This window comes from Anolis carolinensis, chromosome 3 (assembly GCF_035594765.1).
Source record: "Anolis carolinensis isolate JA03-04 chromosome 3, rAnoCar3.1.pri, whole genome shotgun sequence".
Taxonomy (NCBI): domain Eukaryota; kingdom Metazoa; phylum Chordata; class Lepidosauria; order Squamata; family Dactyloidae; genus Anolis; species Anolis carolinensis.
Window position 1 is genome coordinate 103,819,534 of NC_085843.1, and position 26,134 is coordinate 103,845,667.

The 26,134-nt window shown below is 37.1% G+C and overlaps 1 protein-coding gene across 6 annotated transcripts in view; it reads left to right on the forward strand.

Annotated features, from left to right (window-relative positions):
- pnpla4 (patatin like phospholipase domain containing 4) overlaps positions 1-25,922 on the forward strand; it is a 33,662-nt gene extending 7,740 nt beyond the window's left edge. For 2 of the 6 annotated variants that reach the window (XM_062975294.1, XM_008107175.3), the window contains 8 exons: positions 1,106-1,417; positions 4,070-4,196; positions 10,725-10,909; positions 13,968-14,062; positions 14,248-14,383; positions 16,272-16,337; positions 20,005-20,157; positions 23,064-23,840. In XM_062975294.1, the coding sequence (XP_062831364.1) occupies positions 1,259-1,417; positions 4,070-4,196; positions 10,725-10,909; positions 13,968-14,062; positions 14,248-14,383; positions 16,272-16,337; positions 20,005-20,157; positions 23,064-23,195 (1,053 nt within the window). In that variant the 5' untranslated portion in view covers positions 1,106-1,258 and the 3' untranslated portion in view covers positions 23,196-23,840. Of the gene's footprint in view, positions 1-1,105; positions 1,418-4,069; positions 4,197-10,724; positions 10,910-13,967; positions 14,063-14,247; positions 14,384-16,271; positions 16,338-20,004; positions 20,158-20,782; positions 21,481-23,063; positions 23,841-25,506 lie in introns of those variants that run through there. The other 4 variants (XM_062975295.1, XM_062975296.1, XM_062975297.1 and 1 more) reach the window with 4 other exon arrangements.
- The last annotated feature ends 212 nt before the right edge of the window (positions 25,923-26,134 follow it).

Genomic DNA, 26,134 nt, shown 5'->3' on the forward strand with positions numbered 1-26,134 from the left:
CAACCTTAAAGGAAACCAGCCATGGGATTTACTAGGCAGAATTAATTCCAAGTAGGTTTGCCTTTGTCTTGATCTGAGGCAAGAGAGAGTGATTTGCAAGGTAGGCCTCCATGGTTGAGCAGGGATTTGAACACTGGTCTCCCAGGGTCCTAGCCCAACACTCAAACCACTACACTATATTTACTGAGCCTATGTGCAGGTTTTTAGAGAAACCAAACATTTGTTGTGTGCCTTCAAGTTGTTTGTGACTTATAGACCCCTTAAAGTGACGCTATCACGGGGTTTTCTTGGCACAATTTGTTCAGAGGGTGGTCTACCTTTGTTATTGCCCTGCTATCACCCAGTGGGCTTCCATGGCCAAGTGAGTATTTGAACTGTGGCCATCAGTCATAATCCAGTGCTTAAACTACTACACTGAACTACCTTTTCTCTATATGTTTTTTCTCATTCCAGATTTTGACATGAAATAAAGTATTGTTTCCCCAAGAAGTCTGATGTGGGAGATGGGTAGTTTTTTCCCTCCAGCGTAAAGAGACAGGAACCGTATTTATGTCTAATGATTGAATTTTTTTCTGTCTTGCCAGGGATTGGCAGCTGATGCTTTGTGGAGAGCAATATTCTCTGAATCACCACTTTGAGTAGCATGGGAATAGAATTCATGTTTGGAAAATGGCTTTGAACTCTAAAAAAACCCCCTCCAAACATGTAGTCCTCATTCCCCTTTCTACAATGATACAAGTGCTACAAGGCATCTTCTGTTTAAAATATTGATTTGGGCATGATTGCTACATTGCTGAGGCTTTTGATGAGGTTGATATTTAAATCTCACTTTGATCCTGTCGAGTTGAAAACCCTGTCCTTTTTTGTCCCTACCATAGATACACAATTTCAGGGCTTCTTGAAAACAATGGAAGATGAGTCTTAATTTGAATATTCTAAACCTTTCCCCATCTATGACAGCCTTGACTGTTTCCAGCAGGTTTAAGCCCCTGATCCTGAAGCTTATCTTTTGCCCAACCGTTGCCTCTGCCTCAATCATATTGATCCAACACAGTTTGCAGTAGTGACAGCTATTTATCTTTTATTTGTTTGTGTTTTTAACCAGGTAACTTCAAAATCGTTTACAGGCTTTTGTAGTCTTGAGAGTGTCTCCACAATAAACTTGTCAGACAGTGCTCTGTCCGCCTTGTCTTTATACTGATGGAGGGCAAGCTGAATCTTCTTTGAACTGCTCCTGATATTTCCTAAATTTGGAAGAATGTGGGCTATCCGAAACATGTATAGATCTTCTGCACAATGGTGCAACTTCAAACAGCGTGGACCACAAAGTACTCTGCAACTTAAAATCCAGGAATATGGCAGTGATACTGATAGCAGCTGCATTTCACAAGATCTTCAACCCTTATCCACATACGGTGTAAGTATTTATTTACTTCTATAATCTGTTTCTATAAACAAAAGATTGCAAGAAAAACAAAGGATCTTTTCATTGGCATGCTACTTAGTATTGTCCTGTTCACTCTGGAGTATATTTTAAGCTTTTCCTTTCTTTTAAATGCTTGATTGTGACACATCAAATAAGTGAGATCTAGCAAATGTATATCTTTTTAAAAATCTTATTAACCAAGGAGATTTGCATGAAAGTCGGTATTAGTCTTTTCATTTATTTACATCTTGTCATACACATGAAACATAATCTTGCAGAGAATAATAATAATAATAATAATAATAATAATAATAATAATGTTGATCCAGATTTCATTTGGAGGAATGACTTGAAGGAAAGACTTGAGAGTTTAGGGATTTAGTACTGTTTATTAATTGGAGGTTAGTCCTAATGTGTACAGTGGATCCTACTGTCAAGTAGACATACTTGAGATTGTAATCTAAGACCCAGGGGGTGAAGGAAGGAGTAGGAAAATGACCTTAATGTCTAATTCATAAGAAGGTAGCATAATTTTTAGAGGCTCTGAGGATAAGAGTACAGTAGAGAGGAAAATGTGTGTCTGCTCCATGATCGACTTAAAATATTACAGAAGGCAATATGGATTGCAAATGCAATCCTGCACATGCTTACTTTGGAATAAGCTTCACTGAACAGAGCAGGTTTTTAAAATTACTTGCACAGGATTGCACTGCAAGATGATATGAGCAGTGTCATGCAGCAAAATTGGTTTCTGATAAGGGAAATGAGGAAGGGGAAGAAATTGCATTGTGTTCATATATTTTTTTAATTGGGTTTATTATAAGCAGTAAGTCCTACTGAACTCAGTGACACTGCTAAGTAAATATGGATGCAACTTGGTTGTCAGACTGCAGTGCTAGGCATATTTAATTGGAAACAAGGCCCATTAAAATCAGTGGAACTTCTTCCTATGGAATGAGGATATTTACTGTTGTTAAAGTGTGCCTTATAAAAATGATGGTAAAGGCTGATATACCATACTTCATCTAGTTTAAGGCACACATTTTCTCATTTTAGGGGCATCAAAAGTGGTGTGTGCCTTAGATTTAATGGTGTCTTGGATTTCTTGGGTCTAGTGCCCCCCCCCCCCCCGAGAAAGGAGGAGGAGGAGCAGCAGCAGGAAGAGCAGGAGCTCTAATTCTGCTAGCCCCCACCATTTTCTCCCTAGCCAAATTACTGTTTACCGTCTGTCTTAGCTAAGTGCTGCTTTCTGCTCCCACTGCCTCCCTAATTGACCCATAGACTTAATAAAATAGACTAATGCAGACAAGATGAGTTCCAGGTTTCTTCATATTCCCTCCTCACTCCACAGGAAAGATTGCTCCACAAAACCACATTGAAATAAAAAAGTATTGTGCATACAGAAGAAATTCTAAAAAAAAAATTAAGAAAATTATTCTTTTTCCTGAAATTGAACCCTTAAAATCAGAGTTTGCCTTAATTCAATGGTATCTTGGATTGGGTGAAATACAGTACTAATCTGTAAACATTATTAATTTTATAAAGAGATAGAAATAAATGCTATCATCAATATCATTTAATATAAACATGCTGGGCTGTGGCGCAGGCTGGTAAGCAACCTGCTGCAATAAATCACTCTGACCAGGAGGTCATGAGTTCGAGGCCATCCTGTGGCGGGGTGAGCACCCGTCAATTAAAAATAAAAAATAGCCCCTGCTCGTTGCTGACCTAGCAACCCGAAGGATAGTTGCATCTATCAAGTAGGAGATAAGGTACCACTTATAAAAAAAAGTGGGGAGGCAAATTTAACTAATTTACCACGTTGGAATGAGGAAGTGCGGTCAGAGTGGATGATGAAGCAGCTGCTCCCCCCTGTGGCCAGAATCGAACATCCCCTCAGGAGAAGGTGAAATTGCCTCTGTGTCTGTCTGTCTCTGTCTCGGTTATATGTATATGGGCATTGAATGTTTGCCCTGTGTGTGTATAATGTGATCCGCCCTGAGTCCCCTTCGGGGTGAGAAGGGCGGAATATAAATACTGTAAATAAATAAAAAATATTATGTTATATTACAATTAATATTAGTAGTAACCATCGCCATTGTAAATATTTTACAAATAAATTGATACGAATACATGAACTATGTGTATATAGTGGACCTTGGCATCCACTGGGGTTTGGCTCCAGGACCCCCCATGGATACTAAAATTCACGGATTCTCAAATCCCATTATATGCCATGTGTCATAAAATGATGTCCCTTGTATAAAATGGCAAAATCAAAGGTTGCTTTTTGGGGGGGGGGGGGGGGTTCTCAAATATTTTCGAGCTGAGGTTGGTGGAATCCATGAATACAGAATCTGTGAATATGGAAGGTGGACTGTAATACAGCATACAGTTTTGTTTTCTTTTGACAAAATCCTGGTACTCATACACTTTCAAAAGATCCTTATAAGTGAAATGGCATAGAGCTTGTAATTCTTGGATGGACCCTTCCTCCTAACTTAGTGTAATACATGCCTTGCTGTTTTGTTTTTTTTATTCTGGCTTGGTTATTTTTGTTTTAAAAAGTGAAATGTGACCCGTTTGTTTTATTTGCTTTCTCTTTGGTCTTCTAAAATACCCCCTCTCTTATTGTACATTTAGGTATCCCAATATCAGTACGCATGGTTGATAATGGATATGGTAGCAGCTGTCAATGGGGAAGGGGACAAGATGTCTTATGACAAAGCATCAATGGCACCACAAGGTGGAAGACATCATGAGATGGAAGGTATTTCTGATTGTTATTTATTTTTAGGAACCCAGCTGCATTGCAAAACTATGTTAGTTAAACAAGAAATCAAAAAGATAAACCAAAACTTTGCTTAATAGGAGGAAAAACACAAACCGCAAAATCAGTTCACAAGATTAGGACAATCTGAAATATTTGTTTATCCTCATGAGACATTTTGTGATGCATCCCCTTTTACTTGAAGATTAGTCTCACTGAATTTGAGATACTGCTATCCTTTACATGTCTATTCTTATATTAGTGGGTAAAACCCCCAGGTAACTATGCTTATATGACAGCAATCTTATTGAATTCAGGAAATTGGGAGCAAGATTCATTCCTGTGCATATTTTCCTGGGACTCAGGGCATATTTACACAGGTCATATAAACTGGGCAGGTGAGAATCAATCTCATGGTGTCCACGTAACACATGGGCCCTTCTTGCCCCCAGCTCTGGACAAGGATTCTAAATGCAGTTTTGCCCTGCATTAGCTAAAGTAGAATAATGCTCTGCATCTTCCCCACACGTCAATGATGTGTAAACAGTTGTGCCATTCTTTCTTTAAAAGTTTTATATTTTTTTAAAAAAAGAAAACTACTAATTTAATTTCCAACTAGTATAAAAAGATCTACACATGACAGCACAGAACTCATATACAAAAAATAAACGCATCAATGTGTATACATACACACATAACATATATACTAAAACAAGACTAACAAATCTAGAGACTAGTCTACATGCCTCTCACTCTCTGTTGGTTTTTTTTAGTAGTCCACTTCCTGTAAGAAATGTTATATAGTCACTTTTACATGTAATTAATAACGTGCCAGAGCCTCCGGTGGCTCAGTGTGTTAAAGCGCTGAGCTGCTGAACTTGCAGACCGAAAGGTCCCAGATTCAAACCCGGGGAGCGGAGTGAGCGCCCGCTGTTAGTTCCAGCTTCTGCCAACCTAGTAGTTCGAAAACATGCAAATGTGAGTAGATCAATAGGTACCACTCCGTCGGGAAGGTAAGAGTGTTCCATGCAGTCATGCCGGCCACATGACCTTAGAGGTGTCTACGGACAACACCGGCTCTTCGGCTAAGAAATGGAGATGAGCACCTTTTGGAGATGAGGGGAAACCTTTACCTTTACTAATAACATACCACAAACTCATAAATTCCACAAGTAATGACCCCCCCCCCAAAAGTTGGAACATATTATTCAATAAATCCCAAAAATCTCTCTTAAAATTAAGCAAATATTCTTCCTCTATCAGCCTAATCAATTTGTCCATCTGAGTTAGTTCAGAAATATTTGTTAGTGATTATCAAAAACTGTCATCTTCAGTCTTCCAGATGAATCTACATCCAGAGACAATCCACCCAGAAGGTCCTCCTTTTTCACTTCCCTTTTGATGTATATCAACATTTCACAGCAGCTATTCCTCAGAACTGTTTACATGATCATCCCGTTTTCCCCAGGCTCTGACACCCCTCCTTTACCCCCTCCCCAAGTCACACATGTCAGCAGTGGTGCCCCAAGACATCCAGGAGCTGTTTTGAGCACCATTGCACCACCCAACAGTGACAGGAGCACAAAAGTAAAAATGGCCATCTATCGAGGCCAAACTGAGTGGAGGACTGCACTCTGTGCACACACACACACACACACCAGGGGTCCCTGCCTATGTAGATGCATCCTTAATAACATTGATTTTGAAGAGACCTGCATCTGAATTCATGAGTGTAAGACTCTGCTGTTAATTTTCCCCAGATAAGTGTGTGCAGAAATGCAGCCTAATTATTCCCACTACATTTGATTAATGTCTGATTTACCAACCTCTGTTTGGTATTGTAGTCAACCACTATAGTATTTAGTTGTTTCTTTCTGAAGAAGTAAAGCTGGCTCAGTTTACCACTTGGGTAGTATTTGGTAGCCTCTGATCATGCTTAGTTTTATATGGTAACTAGCTGTGCCCGGCCACACATTGCTGTGGCGAAGTATGGTGGTATGGGAAATAAAGTATTGAATCATAGAATCATAGAATCATAGAATAGTAGAGTTGGAAGAGACCTCATGGGCCATCCAGTCCAACCCCCTGCCAAGAAGCAGGAAATCGCATTCATAGCACCCCTGACAGATGGCCATCCAGCCTCTGTTTAAAAGCCTCCAAAGAAGGAATTGGTGGAATTGGTGGTAGTTAAGGTAAAGGGTATATAATTTTGTGGGGTAAGAATTCTTTTCATGAACATTCCACAATAAATAATATTAATCTGCTGGGGCACATTTTTTACTCTTGTTATTTATCTCATTTCATTTCCATTGAGCCATGACAGTCAAAGTGGTATCAAACTGCATTCATTTTACATTGTAGATGCACACTCAGTTAAATTTTGCAATAAATCCATCTTGGCACATTACTAGGATGCAATTTTGGATGGAATTTTGTTGCTGCTTATCTTCAAGATGATTTTTTTTAGCCAAAATACATTTAACTTTCATTTAACAAATACAAAAGGGCTGAGTGACCTTATTAGGAAAGAGCATGTTGATTGTCAAGCAAAGGCAGTCTTTAAATGTTGGAATTTGTTGGATTATAAGAAAATTCTCCAAATTTTAAATATTCCTATTTCAGTTTTTTGGAGGGGGGAATTGTTGGAGGGGTACACATTTTCTGTGTTGAAATTTTAGCTTACTTTAGAACCATTATTGTGGTCTGTTGCAATCATTTTGATTATTTGTTGTGGCATTTTGTTATGAAAACATAAGTAGCAGCATCTTCAGTCATGGTAGCAATAGTTGCCAAGGGATGCTAATCCACTCTAAAATGTAGCATGTGAACGGACCCTTGTTCATAGGGCCATTGCTGGTATAAAAATATTGTCTATAATCAGTATCTGATTACTTAATTGGCCTGCATACTACTGTGTTTTATCTTTTTATTACACGTAGAACATGTGAAGTTTTATTTTTTCTCTCCCTGTAGTATTTCTACTTCCTTTTTTCAGCAAGACCTCTTTGAGGTCGTTTTTTCTTCTTCTTTCATTTCCTTCCACCACGACTTCATAAAATATTCACATTCTTCAATTACTTCTCGTGTATATTGCCTCACTTGCTTGTTACATGGTTAATTTGGTCTGCAGTCTGTCTCTTCTTTCTCAAAAAATGATCCCTCTTAACTTATTATAATTCCATGAAAGCTGTTTTCAGCCCCAAACACATGTACTGGTGTTAAGTTTGCACTCTGTAAAAAGAGTTTAAAGTTACAGATAATTATAACAATGTAATGGCTGTTATCTGATGCTTTGATTTTTTCATGGATTCGTGTAAGAATGACTTGGTAAAATTATTTAACACAGACTTTCAGCAGAATTAATATTTAAGCCAGGATAAGAATGTCATTTTTTCTTGTGCTTGGCTAGTTTCATTTTGTCAGCTGAGAAAAAACACCTTACCATAGCCACTGTTGACTAATGGACAGAAGAAAACATGCACGTCCATGTGATGAACCTATAGGGAGAGCAGCTTCAAGTGAAGTCTAGCTAAGTCAGGAGTCTCATCCCAGCATCCTTCTCGCTTGCCCTCAGGTGTGTCAAAGGAAGACCTTTCCAAGAGATATACCTCCAAAGGTTCTGAGATAAGACTTGACTCGGGAAGGCAGGCCAAAGTGAAGCTTTCATTCCCACTCCTGTTTTGGAGAATGTCAGTTTAGGGGGCTTGCTGAGTCCATGATTCTAAATTATTAATGCTTATCTGTTTCGGACAAGATCTTGCCGTGCTTTATACTAAGGTTTTGTCTATCACATAGCTCTAAAATCTGTGGTGGGTTTTATTGTTATTGCTCATTAATTATTTACTTGAGATAGTCCTGAATGTTACTGTGTGTTTGCAAAATTGTGTTCCAGTATAAGGATCAATATTACTATTGTTTGTGTGTCGCTTTTACTGCTACTTAGAGAGGTGTGCTCAAATTGAGTGTTCTGGATATCTGCTAATTTACTATTGTTATGACTGGACAATTCATCTTGAAAATACAGTTCAATCCAAAATGTGTAGTTTTTGAATTTATTTTATATTAATTTTGAAGTTGAAAAAGCATACAAGAGGAGACAGTAAAATAAGTGGATTACATGAAGAAGATGATATATTTAAAAAAAGCTTATTATTCTAGTGGCTTTTGGCAATTCAAGCAATAGGCTTAGCTACAGGAAATATAAAGATATACTTAATTAGATTTACATATCTTTTGTATGCTGCTATATTGAGCTCATGCACGCCCATAAAATGAAGTCATATGAGTTATAGCAAAAGACATGTTAAAAAATTAAGACTATAATAGGACCCCCTGTAACCAGTTTTCATGCTTTCATTTATCTGTGTCTGAAAAAATATGTGCTGTCTAGACCTTATCTAGGTCCCTCAGTGTGCCTCCATGATATTCTTGGGCCAAAAATCTTTCATTTCAATAAGATTCACTATCATCTGTGGTTTCACATATCCACATAACGTCTGGGAACGTATCCGCCACAGATAGGGTGTCATAGTGCCACCACCAGAATTTGTAAATCCATACAATTTTATTCATGAAAACATAGATCATTAAACAATTATAGCTATTCAGCCTGAATTGAGGTCTACAGTGGTTTTGTTCTTACATTTTGGGTTATTTTACTTGTTTTTAATTTCAAACTACTCATTGGAGAGTTGTTATATTACAAAAATGAAAAACATGACTTGACAAGTTTATCCGCTACCTCTGTGTTATCATGGATTTTGTTTCAAGAAATATTGCTAGGAGAGTGAGGAAACAGTGTAGGTATCACTTCTAGCAGCTGCTCAAAACTGAGTTCCAACTTGTGACTTCACCTTGTTTTTCTAGATCCAAGCAGGCTATGACTTGTACATCTCCATCTGCTCTGATATCATAAATACAAAATTTTTAATATTATTTTCTCCACAATGGTGATTGGTAATCATTAGCATTCATTTTACTCTTCTGAAACTAAAATGTTTCTGAAAAGACTTTCAAACCAATCTTGTGTGTGTGTTTACTTACTGCTTCTCAGATTACTGTTTGCTGTGATTTGAGGCTCTGCCACCATCTGTTTTAGAGTCCCTGTGAGCTCATGCTTAAGCACTGCCCAGTGGTATAGAAAGGGTTGATTTGTGTAAGTGACCTTGTCTGATACATTAGCTTGGACTTTGAGGCTGGAAAAAGATATTTGGACTGGGACTGGGGATTACATTAACCACTGTTATTAACCTGATGCAATGGCTATGGGGAGGGAAGTGAGTTATGCTTGCACGCTTTTTCTTTCTTTGCTTATGCATTATTATCCCTTAGGTATCTATTTTTAATTAGCCTTGCTGTGTTTGGGAGAGGGGGATGCAACCTATCCCAGGGTCCCCATATAACCAGCTTGGGGGAAATGAATTACTGGAAGGGATAATCTGAGTAGAATTCGCTGATTAGGGATCACAATCTACCATTGGCTGGGAAAAGACGCTTAACCTACTCAACAGAAGAGCTAGAATGCTTTCCTGCTAAATATGCTACCAATTGATTTGCCACCAATATATTTTTCCTTATAGCAGTAACACACATGAGTGTTTGCCACCAAACAAAGGATGAATCTGCACTATAGAATTAAGGCTGTCTGACCCCACTTTTAACTGCCATGGCTTAGGGCTGTGGAGTTAATGGGAGTTGTAGTTTTACAGGGTTTTTAGTCTCCTCTGCCATAGAGGAGACTAAAACTCCCATGATTTCCATGGCACTGAACCATGGCAGTTATAGAGGTGTCAAACTGCATTAATTAAATAGTATAGTTGCACCCAAAGCTTTGGGAAAGTCTAGAGCATCACCCATATCAAGAACAGAAGGCTGAAACTCCCACTAGCCCCAGCCACCATAGCCAGTGCCAAGTAATAATGGGAGTTTTAGTCCAGCAAAAGCCACACCCATCCTACCCCTGATTTAGAAGGAAGTTCCACTCTTTTCAGTGATTAAGAGTTCTGGACACCTCTTGAGTGTGTACACTTTAATGGCATTTTCAGGTGTTGCCTAACTTTAGGCCATTGGTTGATATTAAAATCCATGTTTAATGGAACAAATGATTAGTTGTAAATGTGATAGTAGTTCAGAACTGTATGCATTTTAGATATAATCACTGTTTTTTTTTAAAAAAAAGCTCTGAGAAGCTCTGAAAAATCTCTAAACGTGTTGATTATTCTTACAAGTTGCCTGCTGGAGTAAAATGTTCAGAACAGGTTATAATTTATTTTTACAAGTGATTAAAATTCACATCGGCAGCATGTTTGCATAAGATGGAATTCAACTCAGAAAAATTAACATGTTACGTTGTGTTCATTTGGATTTCAAAGAACCTCTGACCTAGACATCAAAGGTGCCTATTACATATACATATATCCAATTATTTTAGCTTTTAACAATGCAGCATCACCTGCTGATTCTAAGCTTCACGTTAAAGAACAGAGTGAAGAGTCTGTGGAAAATAAAATGTTATTTTTCTTTCCGCAGCCAAAATGAAACATATCAACTTGTCCTTTGCAGCCTGTGGTTTTCTGGGGATATACCACCTGGGGGCAGCATCTGCTCTTTGCAGACATGGTAAGAAGTTACTGAAGGTTGTCAAGGCCTTTGCCGGAGCTTCTGCTGGATCTTTGGTTGCTACTGTTCTTTTAACAGTGCCAGAAAATATAGAGGTAAATAGAAAAAGAACATGCGATTTTGAAAGTCTACTAATTTAGGATATCAACTGAACTAAATAAAAGTCAGGATCAGAATTTTGCTACATAGCAGACACAGGTTACTGCTAATATATTTAGTCTTAAAGAAAATATATGGTAGTGATGATAGATTCCTGGAAAGTATTATTTCAGCCTGCAAATCCTTTGTGTATCTGCTACATTACAAACTGATATGGGAAAGTTGATGAAAGGTTTTTATATTTGAGGGCTATTACTTTTATAATTCCGATTCGATTATTTTATAGTATGCACTTAGAAGTGTTTATCATGTAAGGATTTATTGTGCGGTTAAAAAGACAAACTTGAGGCAGGGGCTATAAAACCTCTATCAATCTAGTCCTAAAATATTTCCTATAAAAATGTACTTTATAGTAAAAGCAAAATAGGCTCACAGTTACAGCTAGTGTAATTGGCAAAAATAAGCATGAGCACATTCTGTTGACATGAAATAGAAACAATAAATAATATCGTATTTCACTTTCCTTAATCTTGGAGTCAGCATGGTTTAAGGGTTTCCTAGGATGCCAGGAGACGGGTTCAAATCTCCATTCCATCATGGAGATTATGACCTTGGGCAAATCACACTGTTTCAGCTTCAGAGAAGGGCAATGACAAACTGCTGCTGAACAAATCTTGCTAGGAAACTCATCTTGTAGTTGCCATAATTTGGAAATGAGAAAATGTCGAAGTAACCCAAGGTTTAGAAGCAGGAATGGCCAATAAATATGTTTGGCAATTTTGGGTGAGAGGGAGGTCTGTATTTTTACAAATATAAATACAAAGGGAGGAAAGAAACAAAATGGATGAAAAAGGGGAAAGGAAGGGCAGGGAGAAATGTGAAGCTTAAGAACTTGGGCCATCATTTATATTGATAAAATCTGACCATGTGTCCAAAAATGCATTTACTTAGAAACAACAGATGTCGTAAAATACACATTTATGCAAGTGTAAGATCCTATGGTAAGTTCTGACCATTGAAATATGGTTGCTGAATATTTACATTTACAACCCAGGAATATGAGTCTTTTAGGAACAGTAAGACCACAGCTTTATTTGAGTAGAATTGAGCTGCAGTTGTAATGGTAACAGCTAGTGCTGCAGAGTGACTGAGGCAAGACCTCTCTGATGGAAAACTATCAACAAAAGGAGTCAGCACCAATTGCCCACTTGAACCCTGCTCTCCACCAGCTCCTCTTAAGAGAGATAATGAGGCCAGTAATTCCTCTTCGCTTTGGAAAGGTATGCATGCATTCCTACTGCATCTGCAGTACATCATTATCTCCTGATAGTGCAGTCTCTAGATTTAAAACATTGCAAAAAATTATGGCTGGGCATCCAGATGTCCAAATGCATGCACAAAGGTACAATTAGATACACATCTCAATTTTTAAATATCCTCCTTATCATAGATTTGTGTTTGCTGTATAAATCCACCATAATCCTCTCTCCCCAACAGAAATCTGAATCTGACAGAAAGCAGGTTCACACTAACAGTTCACTCTAGCAAAAACTTCAGTAATTGGTTTTGGGAATGAAAAATGTTTTCTATAATTGTACTAATTAGAAGCATTAAAAAAAACAAAAAATAGTAAGTACATCTATCTCACTCTAGTTAGCTGCAGACTATTGAATGGATCTAATACAATGACCTCTTTTGATTTTTCCTGTTTCCCATCAATCCAGTATTGCTGCTGGTTCGTACTGAAACCAAACAAAATTGTATCATTTGCGGTTTGCTCTAAAACCGACACTGCCATACTCACTCAGTTCCATATTTGCCTTAGTCATGACTTCTCAAGAGCTTTTGCCAGTCATGAGTGAGAATCATTGTTTAAATGTTTTTCTCTTAAATTTCCAGTTTTAGGTACTGCCCATATGCTCGTTGCAGCTGTTTAAGCTGATTTTGCATTTTTACGAGCATTTGTTATAGTAAATTACAACTGCTTGTCTGTGGCATTAAAAATAACTGAATATTGTCACCCACAGTTTTCTGTGACTTAAATCTGTATAATTCTTTATATGTATTCGAGGATGTAAGTTGCTTGAGAAGAATCTGAGAATAATTTCCTTGTCAACCTCTGTTGTCAAGGCATCTGTCCTCTTGGCTGGTGAAAATTTCACAGACTTTGGTTAAAATCAAAATAGTGACTCTTTGCTAAATGTACAAATACACATTTGTTCCATTAATATTAGATTCAATAGGGGTCTTTTTTTAAACAAAAACACTGTCCATTTGTACTCACCGTTCTGCTAGTGCCTGTACCTTGGCCAAACAGAGGTTCAGATTTGTTTTTGGTGAAGTGGATACATTTGAACATTTTGAGAAACCATAATTTACGATCCTAGAGCTATTATGAGAATTTTTGAAGCTTTTGCTTCTATTATTGATGAAATACTTTGTCCTGTGAACCAAACCTCTGTAAGGGGGAAGTCTATGAACCTGGAGTATGGAAACCTCGGCCCTATAGATCATGACTGACTACTGTTTATATCATGTGCCGTTTAGCACCATAGCGAGGTCTGATGGGAATGTCAGTTCAAAAACATCTAGAGAAGCAGAATATTTTCCAGCTCTATTATAACAATACCTGGGTTATCACAACATCTCAATGTAGTTAATGTGAGTTTTTTTTTCTTCCATCAGCTTTACCCTAGTTAAGATATTTCTGTCTATTGATCCATAATGGCAGCAGTGTACTAGCTCTAGCTTCATGAGAGATAATGTCTCTTGCTGTGTTAATACTGCATGCCTTTGGCAGGGATATCTGATTTATTGTTTTAGTCTTGTGACAAATGATGCGCATTGATGATGAGAATTGGTATACATAATGGGAAATAGGAAATGCTTATCCACATGCAACTGACATAGGGAGGGGATGTGTATTAATTGTTTTTCTTTGTCAGCATGCTTTTAAATATTAAATATTATTTTGACTTGTTTAACTTCTTTATAAAAACTGTATGTGTGTGTTTTTATTTATAACTCTATAAAACTGGGTGGGGCGTTTTTCAGGAATGTACAAAAATTACCTATGAATTTGCAGAAGATACTAGGAAACTGTATTTGGGAGCCCTCACACCAGGCTTTGATCTCATGGCAAAACTTAGGTAAGTATATTTTCAAATTTGGCTTCATGTAAACACCTTAAACAAATGGTTCTGAGGAGAGTCTTGTTTGGATGGCTTCTTGTAATGACTTGTGAGGGAAACGGCACATTCTCTTCTGCCTAAATTATTTAGATGGTCTTTAATTATTGAAGCTGACTAATGCTTATTATTCTATTTTTCTGTAGGGGCTGCATTGATTCGATTCTCCCTCCTAATGCTCATGAGATAGCAGAAAATCGCCTCTTTGTATCAGTCACTAGTGCTAAAAATGGAAAGAATCATTTGCTTTCAAATTTTGCCTCCAGGGAGGATCTTGTTAAGGTAGGAGAGCTGCATATCACTTTATAAATGAAAATGCATGACTGTCTCCAGGGTTGGAGTGTTTAGGTTTTTTTTTATTAAGTGTGGTCTGAGAACTCTTCTTTTTATTCACTTCAGTGCTTGAAGAAGGATTGCTGACTTGTTTGAAATAACAACTGCCTGACCTAATATTTTTGAAAACTTTTGCAACTGGGCAAAAGTTTCATTTCTTTAAAAATAATAATTCCCTCTTTGTCTCTGTGAGTGTGTGCCTTCGCATGTTGTGCACAATGTTAATTGTAGCATTAACCTTGATATTTTAAGTAAAATAAAATGAAGTGTTGCAAGAGATAATTATTCCAATCTAGCACGGGACATTTTTCTGTGTGGAAGTAGACTTCCGTAGAGCAAACCATTTTGACTGCTTGCATGTTTTGACATAGATAGGATCCATTATCATGAGATGTTGTGCATCAGAGCTTTCCAAACATTTCATGTTGGTGGTGACCCAATTTTTAGACAAGCATCATTTCGTGAAGCAGTGATTCAGTTTTACTGGCAAACTAGAGATTAAACCAACACCTTATAAGAGATATGGATGCATAATTTTTAGGGCCTTTTACCCTAGCACTTAAGACCTGGCTTTTTACTAGAGCTTTTGATCTATGTTAATTTTATCAATATTTGTATGTATGCATTTTTATCCTTTACAATTTAGCTTGTAAATCGCCTAGAGCATCTTGGATGGAGGGCGATTAATAAGTAATTAAATGATGATGATGATGATGATGATGATGATGAAATTGTGTCAGAAGCAACTTGAGAACATACAGCAAGTTACATAAATAAATAAATAAATTGTAATAATGAAATCTATAGAGACATAACTTATCTCATGAAAACCTTTCATTTATATTTTTAAAATTATATGATTTGTAAGATAATAACATAACATTACCAAGATTTTTGTCATTTCTCGTTATGTTCATGTGACACATCTCCACACCTTAGCCACCTCAGCCGATACACAGTTTGGAAAGCTCTATTGTATATTATTAGCGATGTAGTTAGGCCAGATTTAAAGTAACAAACAACTTGAAAGCCTTCCTCCTATTACCACTTTTTTGTTTTGTGTCTTTTAAATTGTAAGCTTCTTAAGAGGGGGATTATCTTATTTGTTGACAGACTGTATAAGTTGCTCCAGGATACATTATATCTGTAGAGTTGGGTAAACATGCTTTTTTAAAAATAGTCAAGATTAAGTGGTCACTTATGAGAGCTTATTTCAGATGAAATGTCATTTTCTCAATTTTGAAGCAATTTAAAAAAGAAAAGTCATACTACTCTAGGACCAGAAAGAAATGTTTGGCGGTGATATCACTGCTGCTTGACTGATCTGAATGTCTACTTTCTGTAGATGGCACCATAGTTAGCCAGAACATAGGGCATAATTTAGCACTTGAAAATGAACATAGGTGAGCCTCAAGTGTTTCCCCATATGATCTGAATTCACCTAACTCTGGTTTAATGAAGCAAGCTAATGTCTCCAGTTGTACTTTGGGAAGGCATTATTAGGAAAAGTAGTTAGAATTAGCCATCTCTTAAGATTTTTTTCATATAACACTAGCCTGTGCCTGATCTGAAATATGTGCAGAAACTTCAGTTAGCCATCCTTAGATGTAACATTAAAACATGGTTTGCATGCTGTTCAGTAACTTCTGATACATCATTAGGCACAGTGAAGCAGCAGATCCTCAAATGGATTGAAAGATAGTTATTATGGAATAGGAAAAAATAGTTATTACACAACAAATATCCTTTAGTAAAAAGTAATGAAAGCCAGCAGAAATTATTAGCATATTAAAACATGTTTATTGTCCATGTCCATCCTCTCCACCTTTTCCTACAGGTCCTCCTAGCCAGCAGTTTTATTCCTTTGTATGCAGGAATCAATGCAGTGGATTATAAAGGACAGGTCTGTGTGATTAAATGTCCTCTATATTTTGGATGCTACATTTATGTGGGTACTGTTAAAATCATCCTCCTCATTAAGAAGATCAGCGCTAATAAAAGCTAGTGTTCTTTAATAACTCCACCTTACATTTCACTTCTGTAGCAAGATAACCTTTAAAAACACTGTTTCTTATTATATTCTAGCTGGTTTTCCTGACATCATCGAAAGCAGGGGCAGACATGCTACAAGTTGACTTTTTAGAGGAATTGTGGTGAGATCTCAGAGGGTTATAATGCCATTTGGGGTGACAAGAAGGAATATTTTGTAACTCCAGATTAATTAGTGGAGGTGAGGCTGGGGTACTGCTTTTAGGTTGCCCACTAAATTTGTTTTAATGTTATAGAACATTTCAAAGTCCTTCCCCTCCCCCGAAAAATAATTTTTGTGGGGCAAAATTTGGGCTGAAGTCCTGGGATTGCCCAACAGTGACACAGGATTCCCTTTTCCCCAAGGCATTTTTCAGTCTACATTATTCCCAGGCTTTCTCTAATGCACCGCTGATTTAGGTGGCATGGTAGACATGGTTAACTTACGGTCCTATCATATTACACTGTTTTAACTCTATATTTCACTTTAACTGCTATTCCACTTCATGTAGAATCCTGGAACTTGCAATTCAGGTATGGACACTTACAATTTGCATCCAGAGACCTCTTGGTTCTCACTAAACTACAGACTCCACAGTTCTTCAAAATGTCACTATGGCAGCTAAAGTGAAATACAGTGCTACATTGTAGAATATAGCAATATACAGTAAACACAATAGTACACTGTGATAATCCTTAATTGGTTTTATATCTCCATTGGTGTCTGATACTGGAATTCATCATCATTATTTTAATGACTTGTGGAATCTGTGTATTACTGATGTGGGAGTAGATGAAAGTTTTGGTTTCTTTGTTTGCTGAATTTATGTATAAAAATGGTTCAGCTTGCTTACTACCAACAAACAACAACAAAAACTTTATTTATATTTATTATTTGTACCAAGCCACAGATGTAACACTTATAAAGCATGGGATTACAGTAAGAAGAACTTTTCACATTTTAGAACAATTGAGGTGAAAGGTTGTGTCTGCTAATTCCCTTTCTGCTATGTCAGCATTAAAAATGCAGGGGATTTTGAAGCAATGCTTTCATGGAAAGTATGATCCTTCTTCACCTCGCTGGCTCTTTTGTCTCAAAAAAGGAACTGCAGATCACTGACAGTTTTCACAAGGTTGTCTTTTAGTGAGGAGTGTTTTGTTTTCTGAGTCCCATGGTTGAGATGCCTCTGTAACCTCAAGAAAACTCTGTGTCTTTCTGCCTTTCCTCTAACATGGACTTCCATTGTAGCAGATGTATGCAGTTCTGGGACACTTTCCTGAGTGATGTTTTAGAGGATGAGTAAGAGAGACTTGATCATTTACCCATCTGATTATACATTTGTGTGGTTCATGAAACAACATATAGCACTTTAAAACAAACGAGCTCAGAGTTACATAGATTTAGATACCTGGATTTGCTTGTAGATGTATATTCCATTAAGCTTAGTCTTCATGCTTCATGAGCTTCTTTTAAGTGGATTTTAACTGCGCAGTATTTCACACTATCTCTTTGGCCTGTAATATATGTGTGAATTACTAGAAATAATATGGCTCTGAATTATGAAGAGGTACATTTAAATATGATGCAGTGGGAGAAATAGGTTTTCCGGAAAGGAGAACATCTTCCCTAAGGACTGAACCATCTGCATTGCTGCTTCAGACAGCATGAATAAGGAGTGTCAAGAGACTTTGTCTTCAAAGGCCTTGGCCCTCCCCTGTTTTTCTGACTGAAGATATCCCTGTTGTAATATTTTCTGAAAGATATGATGGTTCAAGGTTCCTTGGAGAAAGGGGCCATGCACACTGGATCTTCCTTCTACATTCATGCATGTTGGTACACAGCGTCTCAGTTCTCAACCTCCATATGCTGAGAAGATATGAAGCAGAGAACCATTTTACATAATTTTGTGCTTGGGTTCAGGACTCTATTTGAACAGGACTCTGATAATAGAGGGGAATAGTCAGGATTGAGGGGTCGGGGGAGGATGTACATTGACTTGTAAAAGACAGGACTAGCCTATGTAGCTCTTTTCTTCTATCTCATTGGAGTCTTTGCACATTTAGGAGAATCTTTGGGTAGGGATGTCCCTGACCTCAGAAGAGAAATGTCACTCCTGCTTCATCAGTGACTTCTAAACAGCCCAAACCATGTCCTCATAGATCTTGTTGAAGGCTTTCATGACCGAAATCACTGGGTTGCTATGAGTTTTCCAGGCTGTATGGCCATGTTCCAGAAGCATTATCTCCAGACGTTTCGCCCACACCTATGGCAGACATCCTCAAAGGTTGTGATGTATATTGGAAACTAGACAAGGGAGGTTTATATATCTTTGGAAGGTCCAGGGTGGGACAACTGATAAGAGTTCTTTCTCCTACTCTGGACCACCCTCCCACCCAGACCATACAACCCAGAAAACTCACAGCAACCCATGTCCTCATAGCTTGTGTTATAGAAACAGACCTTTGCTGTGAGGAACACTATGTCCTAAATTAGAGTGGCAATTATGGCACTTACAGATATTTTTAAATTGCACCTCTAATCAGGCACTGTAATGCTGTGAAGTGTTGGAAGTTACAGTTCAGCAACATGGTGTGTGTGCAACATTTCCCAGCTGGCACCTAAATGCAATTGCTAGTCTGTGGAAGAGTAAACCCATTGAATCAGCACCAGCAAGGTCATTCTTTGCCCATGAAAATAGTTCAAGCTGAAGTTTTGGACATTTATATCTACAAGCCTGTCCCTTTTTGTTGTTGTTCCATTCCAGAAATGTCCATGATAACATAGCTGTCGATAAGCCACAAATTTTAAGCAAGAAAAAGGGCACTGGAGAGTTTTAATCTGGCTTCATTTTACTTTGGAATAAATTCTGCTAGAAGGAATATTTAATTGAAAATTAAATTCCTGGCAGCTGGACATTTGCTTGTCTTGTTCACAAATTGCCCCAGTTAGGATACTAATTGATCCTTAAGTGTAAGATCATGATAAACACAATATAGATGAGACTACTTTTGAACTTTATCCCCTGTTTTGGACCTGTTTTTAAATTCTTGTTTACCCAGGAGGTTAGCTATCTCAACAAATCTTACGTTTTACTAGCCTCAGCATGCAATTTCTGCAAAATAACACATAACCCTCTGTGACCATCTTACAGACTCCCATAAATCATACACACATTTTGCATCGTTCTGTGGGTAATGCATCCTGGGGGGCATAATAGAGAGAATTAAAAAAGGAAATCTGACCATCAGAAAATCCAGGGGGTTATGTGAGCTTTCTGATGAGACTTGTCAGTTGGACTGTAAAATATCATAAACAGATAAGTAAATAAGTGAATTAAACTTGCAAAGTGTTATTTCCAAAGGAAGTATTTGGAAAAAGTACTAGAATATTGTATTTAATTAGCATCCCATTAAAGTAAGGAAGTTTTGGAACAGAAAATTTGGATAAATTGCTGACTATGTGTAGTAGGCAAGTAGATTTGGAAAAGATATCCAAAAACAGAATAATGTATGTAATTAAGTCAAATTAAATTTTCTATTAGAAATGGATTGATGGTGGTTTAACCGATGGCCTCCCTATTCTGCCAGTGGGCCGAACTGTGACTGTTTCTCCCTTTTCTGGACGACTAGATATCTGCCCACAAGACAGAGGGCGGATGGATGTCTATGCTAAAGTTGCAAAACAAGACTTAAAGGTCAGTTGTGCCAGCAAAGTGATGTGTCCCATAGTTTTGGAATAATACTTGTCTGTTTGGGGAAGTATTTGAGCTAAACCCAGATCTGATAATATTACAATTCCTTATCTATATTTCTGTGCATGTAGCTTCATTTTATGCCCAGTTTGCTTTCAGGTTACTGATGTGAAGCTTGTATAAATAAATTCAGTCACCAAGATAAAGTCATTGCCTAAGGCTTAACCAACCTTGTTAAGCAAAATCTCTTAATTTAAGATTTTTTAAATAACCCTTAAATCTTTGGGATTGAGCATGTTCAACATTTTAAACAAATAGATAACAAAATAAATCAAATTTTAGAGTATGTTCATGAAAACAAAGCAGTGTTATCATAGACTCACAGAATTGTAGAGCTGGAAGGGACCGCAAGCTTCATCCATTCCAATCAGCCATGTGGGAATACACAACTAAAGCACCCTTGTAACGTGGTCATCAAACATCCAAAGATGGAAAGTCCACCACATTGGAGGCAGCCTATTCCACTAGCAGATAGCTTGTATAGTATAAAAAGTTCTTCCTAATGTTTACATGGAATCTCTTTTATTGTATTGTGGATCCATTGGTTTTTCTCTACTCTCTGGACCAGCACAAAATAAGCTTGCTTCACCAGCTCCCCTCCCGGCTACACAGAAGACTGGGCGACATGGAAGGCACTGAATAGACTATGCTCTGGCATCACGAGGTGCAGAGCCAATCTCTAGAAATGGGGCTACAAAGTGGAGTCTGCAACATGCAAGTGTGGGGAAGAGCAAATTACAGACCACTTACAACAATGAGGCCTGAACCCTGCCACATGTACAATGGAGGACCTTTTCTCAGCGACATTAGAGACACTCCAAGTGGCCAGATTCTGATCAAAGGACGTTTAATATAATGCCAAGTTTTTAACTTTGTTTGTATTTCTAAATACATTACAACTGTACCCTCAGTTTTGCTTCTGATATGATAAATAACCATCTACATGGCATGTGTTCAGATATTTAAAGATAGTCTGCCCATTTAAAGATGTCTGCCCATTTAATTTAATTAGAGAGTGTTCTGCCATGATTATTGATACCTTGCTGAATACTTCTGCCACGAAGCTACAGAAGCCCTTTATTTCGGCCTAGAACTGTTTTATCTCCTTGTTTTTAACATGTGATGTATGTATTGATTGTATGACTGCTTTTCATGTTTGATTTTACAATGTGTAATTTGTCACTGTTTTTATTATTGTTGTGAGCCGCCCCGAGTCCCCTCGGGGAGATGGGGCGGGATATAAGAATAAAATTATTATTATTATTATTGTTGTTATTATTATTATTATTATTATTATTATTATTATTATTATTATTATTATAGCTATCATGTCACCTCTCAATCTTCTCTTCTCCAAGTTGATCATACCCAACTCCCTAAGTCGTTCCTCATAAAACTAGGGTTGCCAAACCTTTCATCAGCTTGGTCAACCTTCTTTGAATATGTTTCAACTTGTTTTTAACTGTGATGTCCAGAACTGAACATAATATTCCAGGTGACGTCTGACCAAAGCAGAATAGAGTGTTCCTATTACTTTACTTAATCCTCTTGTTGATGCAGCCCAGTTGATGATATATCAGTTCTCAGGCTCATTTATTTGACTCAACTGCCTCATATTTATAATATGTTTAAAATATTTTATATCATCCTTTATCTTATTACAAAATGTAATAAAATCCTGATATAATGGATAATAAAAATGATAAAGCAGCATCAATTGTAGCAATAAAGAGCAGAAAATATATAAAATAGATAGCTCATATCAACTAACTTAAGCCGTTTGAAATGCCAGAGAAACAAATAGATTTTGACCTGGAACCAAAAATACTATTCCATAATCTATCAGTTTTAAATGAGGAACATGATAACGTGGGACTATGGGTACTGGATAAGGATCTAGCTGAGTCTGGTACAGCCAGTATGTTTATTAGGTGATCCTGCACTAATTTATATCTCTTGGTATAACCATGCCTCATAAAACTATTCTGAGGATAAATTAAGTGGTGATAGGCCAGATGGGATCTTAATAAAATAGTGAAGAGTAGAGATGTCACACTGGCAACAAAGGTCCACATAGTGAAAGCAATGGTATTCCCCATAGCAACCTATGGATGTGAGAGCTGGACCATAAGGAAGGCTGAGCTAAGGAAGATAGATGCTTTTGAACTGTGGTGTTGGAGGAAAATCCTGAGAGTGCCTTGGACCACAAGAAGATCAAACCAGTCCATACCCCAGGAAAGAATGCCCAGCTGCTCAATGGAGAGAAGGATATTAGAGGCAAAGATGATGTACTTTGGCCACATAATGAGAAGACAGGAAAGCTTGGACAAGAGAATGATGCTGGGGAAAATGGAAGGAAAAAGGAAGAGAGGCCAACCAAGGGCAAGATGGATGGATGGTATCCTTGAAGTGACTGGCTTGACTTTGAAGGAGCTGGGGGTGGCGATGGCCGACAGAGAAGTCACAAAGTGTCGGAAGCGACTGAATGAATAACAAACAACAACAGGCCAGGTTGGCACCTGGGAGAAAGGATGGGATGTAAGTGAAATAAATGAAATGGGTAATTGTTGCAACATGGAAAAAATCATTCTCTGTAATAAATATCTATCCTTGAAGAGTTTATAAAGTTGAGATGAGGAACCATTTATTTTGCATAATCTCAGAAACACAATAAAAAGCCATTAAGGAATCCAGTGAGGCAATATTGGTTACAATAAGATTATGAGGTCAGGCAGAAAATACTGGGCTTCACAGCAGGAAAAATGTTGCCATAACCTACTCCCCCCCCCCCCCCCACAAAAGAAACTATAGTGACCATCATTGTTTCTTTCTTTGTTTCTTGCTTTTAGTTGTCCACTGCAAATTTTGTAAGACTTCACCAGGCTCTGTTTCCTCCAGGCCAGGAGAAAATGGAATCACTCTACCAGGAAGGATATGATGATGCCATACATTTTTTACTGAAGGAAAACTGGTTTGAATAGATTATGTGAGTCGAAAATTAACAGTGTCTGATGGCCGTCAAAGCAAAGCTACAAACACTTCACAGAGCCCAAGGGATTGCTGTCACAATTTCTGTTTATCTAAAATGAATGCCATAGGACTTGCATCTGTCGCTGTCAAAGAAGTGTTTATATTTAGGTATGTTGGATGGAATTGGTAAACAGGTTGAAATGCAATAGAATTGTACTTAATGTAATAAGCAGTTCTGCCTTTTAAAAAGGATTGATTTTGAAATTTGTTTGTTTTTGGGGGAGATTTTTTTTTGTTCTTTTGTTTTTTCAGTTGTTTTTGTTCCCATACATTATGCAATATAATTCAACAAATATGATTTGAGATTTATACTCAGATTGCAGTCAGCAAATATGAACTGTCAGCAGAGAGTTACTTGTGTTCTTTCACAATTAATCCTGTTGACATGCCCATTAATTGACTTATTCATTTTCATTTTTAAATCTAGTCGTCATCCCCCCCTCCCCTGCTGGTGTAGTCTCAAGCATGAACTCTAATTACAAAGAAGCTGTGGGAAACAAAACAGCTTAATTGTATATCTTTTAATTGTTATGCATGTGTGTTTTGCTATTAGTACATCTTGTTCTTTAAATAAATTCCATAACTATTTAAATTTTCATTTGCATATGCACTTTCTTGTTTTCTCATATGTAAAATACATTGCAGGTTGGGGCAGTGAAAGGTGTGTGTGTGTGTGTGTTTTTAAAAAAGATAAATGCTCCACATATTCTGGGCCTCTTCTTATGTTATATTGGTGGACTAGTTCCTATCAAGAATACAAGACAGTGTAACAATTTAGGAAAAATCAGATGCATATAAGATGTGTGACACCTATCTTGGCAGCAGTATGGGTAAACAAGAATTTAAAGATTTTAATTCATCACAGAGTAAACATCGATCAGCAGACAACAATATCAAGCCTATGGGACAGTAACAGTACCACTATTGGGTCTGGTCTCCCCTGTAGTACAAACTGAAGCATGTGTAGAAGAGGACAGTCAAAATGATAAAGATCTGGAAATGGTTGAAGGAGTTGGTTATGCTTAGTATAGAGAAAACTGAATGGTGATATAATTGCCACTTTTAAATATCTAATGGGAAGTTACATAGAAAATGCAACAAGATTGTTTTGTGCCACTCAAGCAGGTAAGACTCAAAGCAGAGAATTCATAATATATATAAAAAAGGAAAATCCAACAAAATATTAGAAAGACCTTTCTGACAGTAAGAACTGTTTAACTGAAACAAGCTACCTCAGATGGTGTTGGCTTTCCTAGGGATTCTAAAATAGAGGTTGGCTATTTTAGATGACCACTTGTTGGGTATAGATTGGGATTAGGGATTGAATTAGAATAGAGCTTCTTACACTTTCCCCACTTGCAACCCCTTTCTTTCTGAGAAATTTTTACATGGTCCCAGGTATATAGGTATATAAAACAAGTATAAAATCAAACATTTACTATTAATAAATCAGCCAGTGCATAAGCAACACTTGCCCACAAAACTCCACCAAGTCAAATTCCATATGCTCCTATGTTTGTCTGCATCAAAACTATTTTGTGTGTTTAAAAGAATTACCTTGTGCACTGTAAAAGCTGTGCTTTCTTCAGTTCTTTTATGTCCTTTTTAATTGAACAATTGCACTGTATGCCAGGATTCTAAATGTGGTCACACCAACGTTTGTATCACTAAAATTCTATTTAATCTAAAAGGAAAATTTATGGACTTCCTGAGGTATGGGGTAGAGGTAATACATAAAACTAGGCCAGCATATGTTGAATTGTCAACAATGCCACATGATATATTGCTCTTCCATATTTCTGTCACACATGCAACTATTCCATGATTTCTTAATAGTATGATCAATCAAGATTTCAATGTGCAACATATTTCTTATGTTGTTCCTCCTCCCTCCCTTTAAAAAAATCATGAACCTGAACTGATATATAATAGATACAGTTCTAGTAAGAAAACCATTGAGGGCATGCATCCTTGGCAACCTCTATTACTGATAAGATGTCAACTGCAGTATGAAGCAATGTTCTTTCAAGACCACGGCATTACTTCTAAGAGGGAAACATAGGTAGAAAGCTCTGGGCATTTATTGTTGCAAATAATGAAGTCCTTCATTTCTGAGAAGCAGTTAAAGCATTTCCTAAGTTCAGTTTTACATAAAAGAGTAAATAACAGACTTCCATGCATTTCTTTTTCTTTCATATATGATTTATACATCTGGTGTGATACTTGCTTAGTATGCTAATTCCCGTATTCCTTCTTTTCTAGATTGTTTTTAGCTCCTACTTTGACAGACATGTGTTTGATTTAGTGAGTTTGAAATTACACATCCACTTTGTACATAAGAATCCAAAAGGATCGGCCAAAGGGTTATGTAAGTTATGTAAGACCCAATTGGTATCAAAGCTGATGTCATTGTGGTGCCAAGTCAAAACATGGTTTTCTATTAAAGGCTTTGGAACATAATAATTTTATTTTATTTGCACATTTGCTGTTTTGCAGTGTATTAAAATGTTTTAAATGGCTTTGATTTATCTTAAATAATAGATGATGAAATATTCATTCAGACTTTAAATTATTATTGTTTTGTTTTATTCATAAATAATTTCATTGTATGCCACCCTGAGGTCCTTGATATAAAATATAAATATTTTAAGTAAAAAATAAAAATATTTTTTGAAAAATCTTGAATTCATTATTACAGATCATAATGCTTCTGGGAATGGCTTGCCAAAAACCCACAAGCCATATTTTATGCATATTGAATTGTAGAGGGTGCAGGCCCACAAATGATTGCTTAATTACCCACAAAAGCCAAATACTTATCATGCAGCTTTGGCAAAATAAATACAGCCCAACCGTGATTGGCTAAGGAAGACTTCAAAACTGGCTTTCA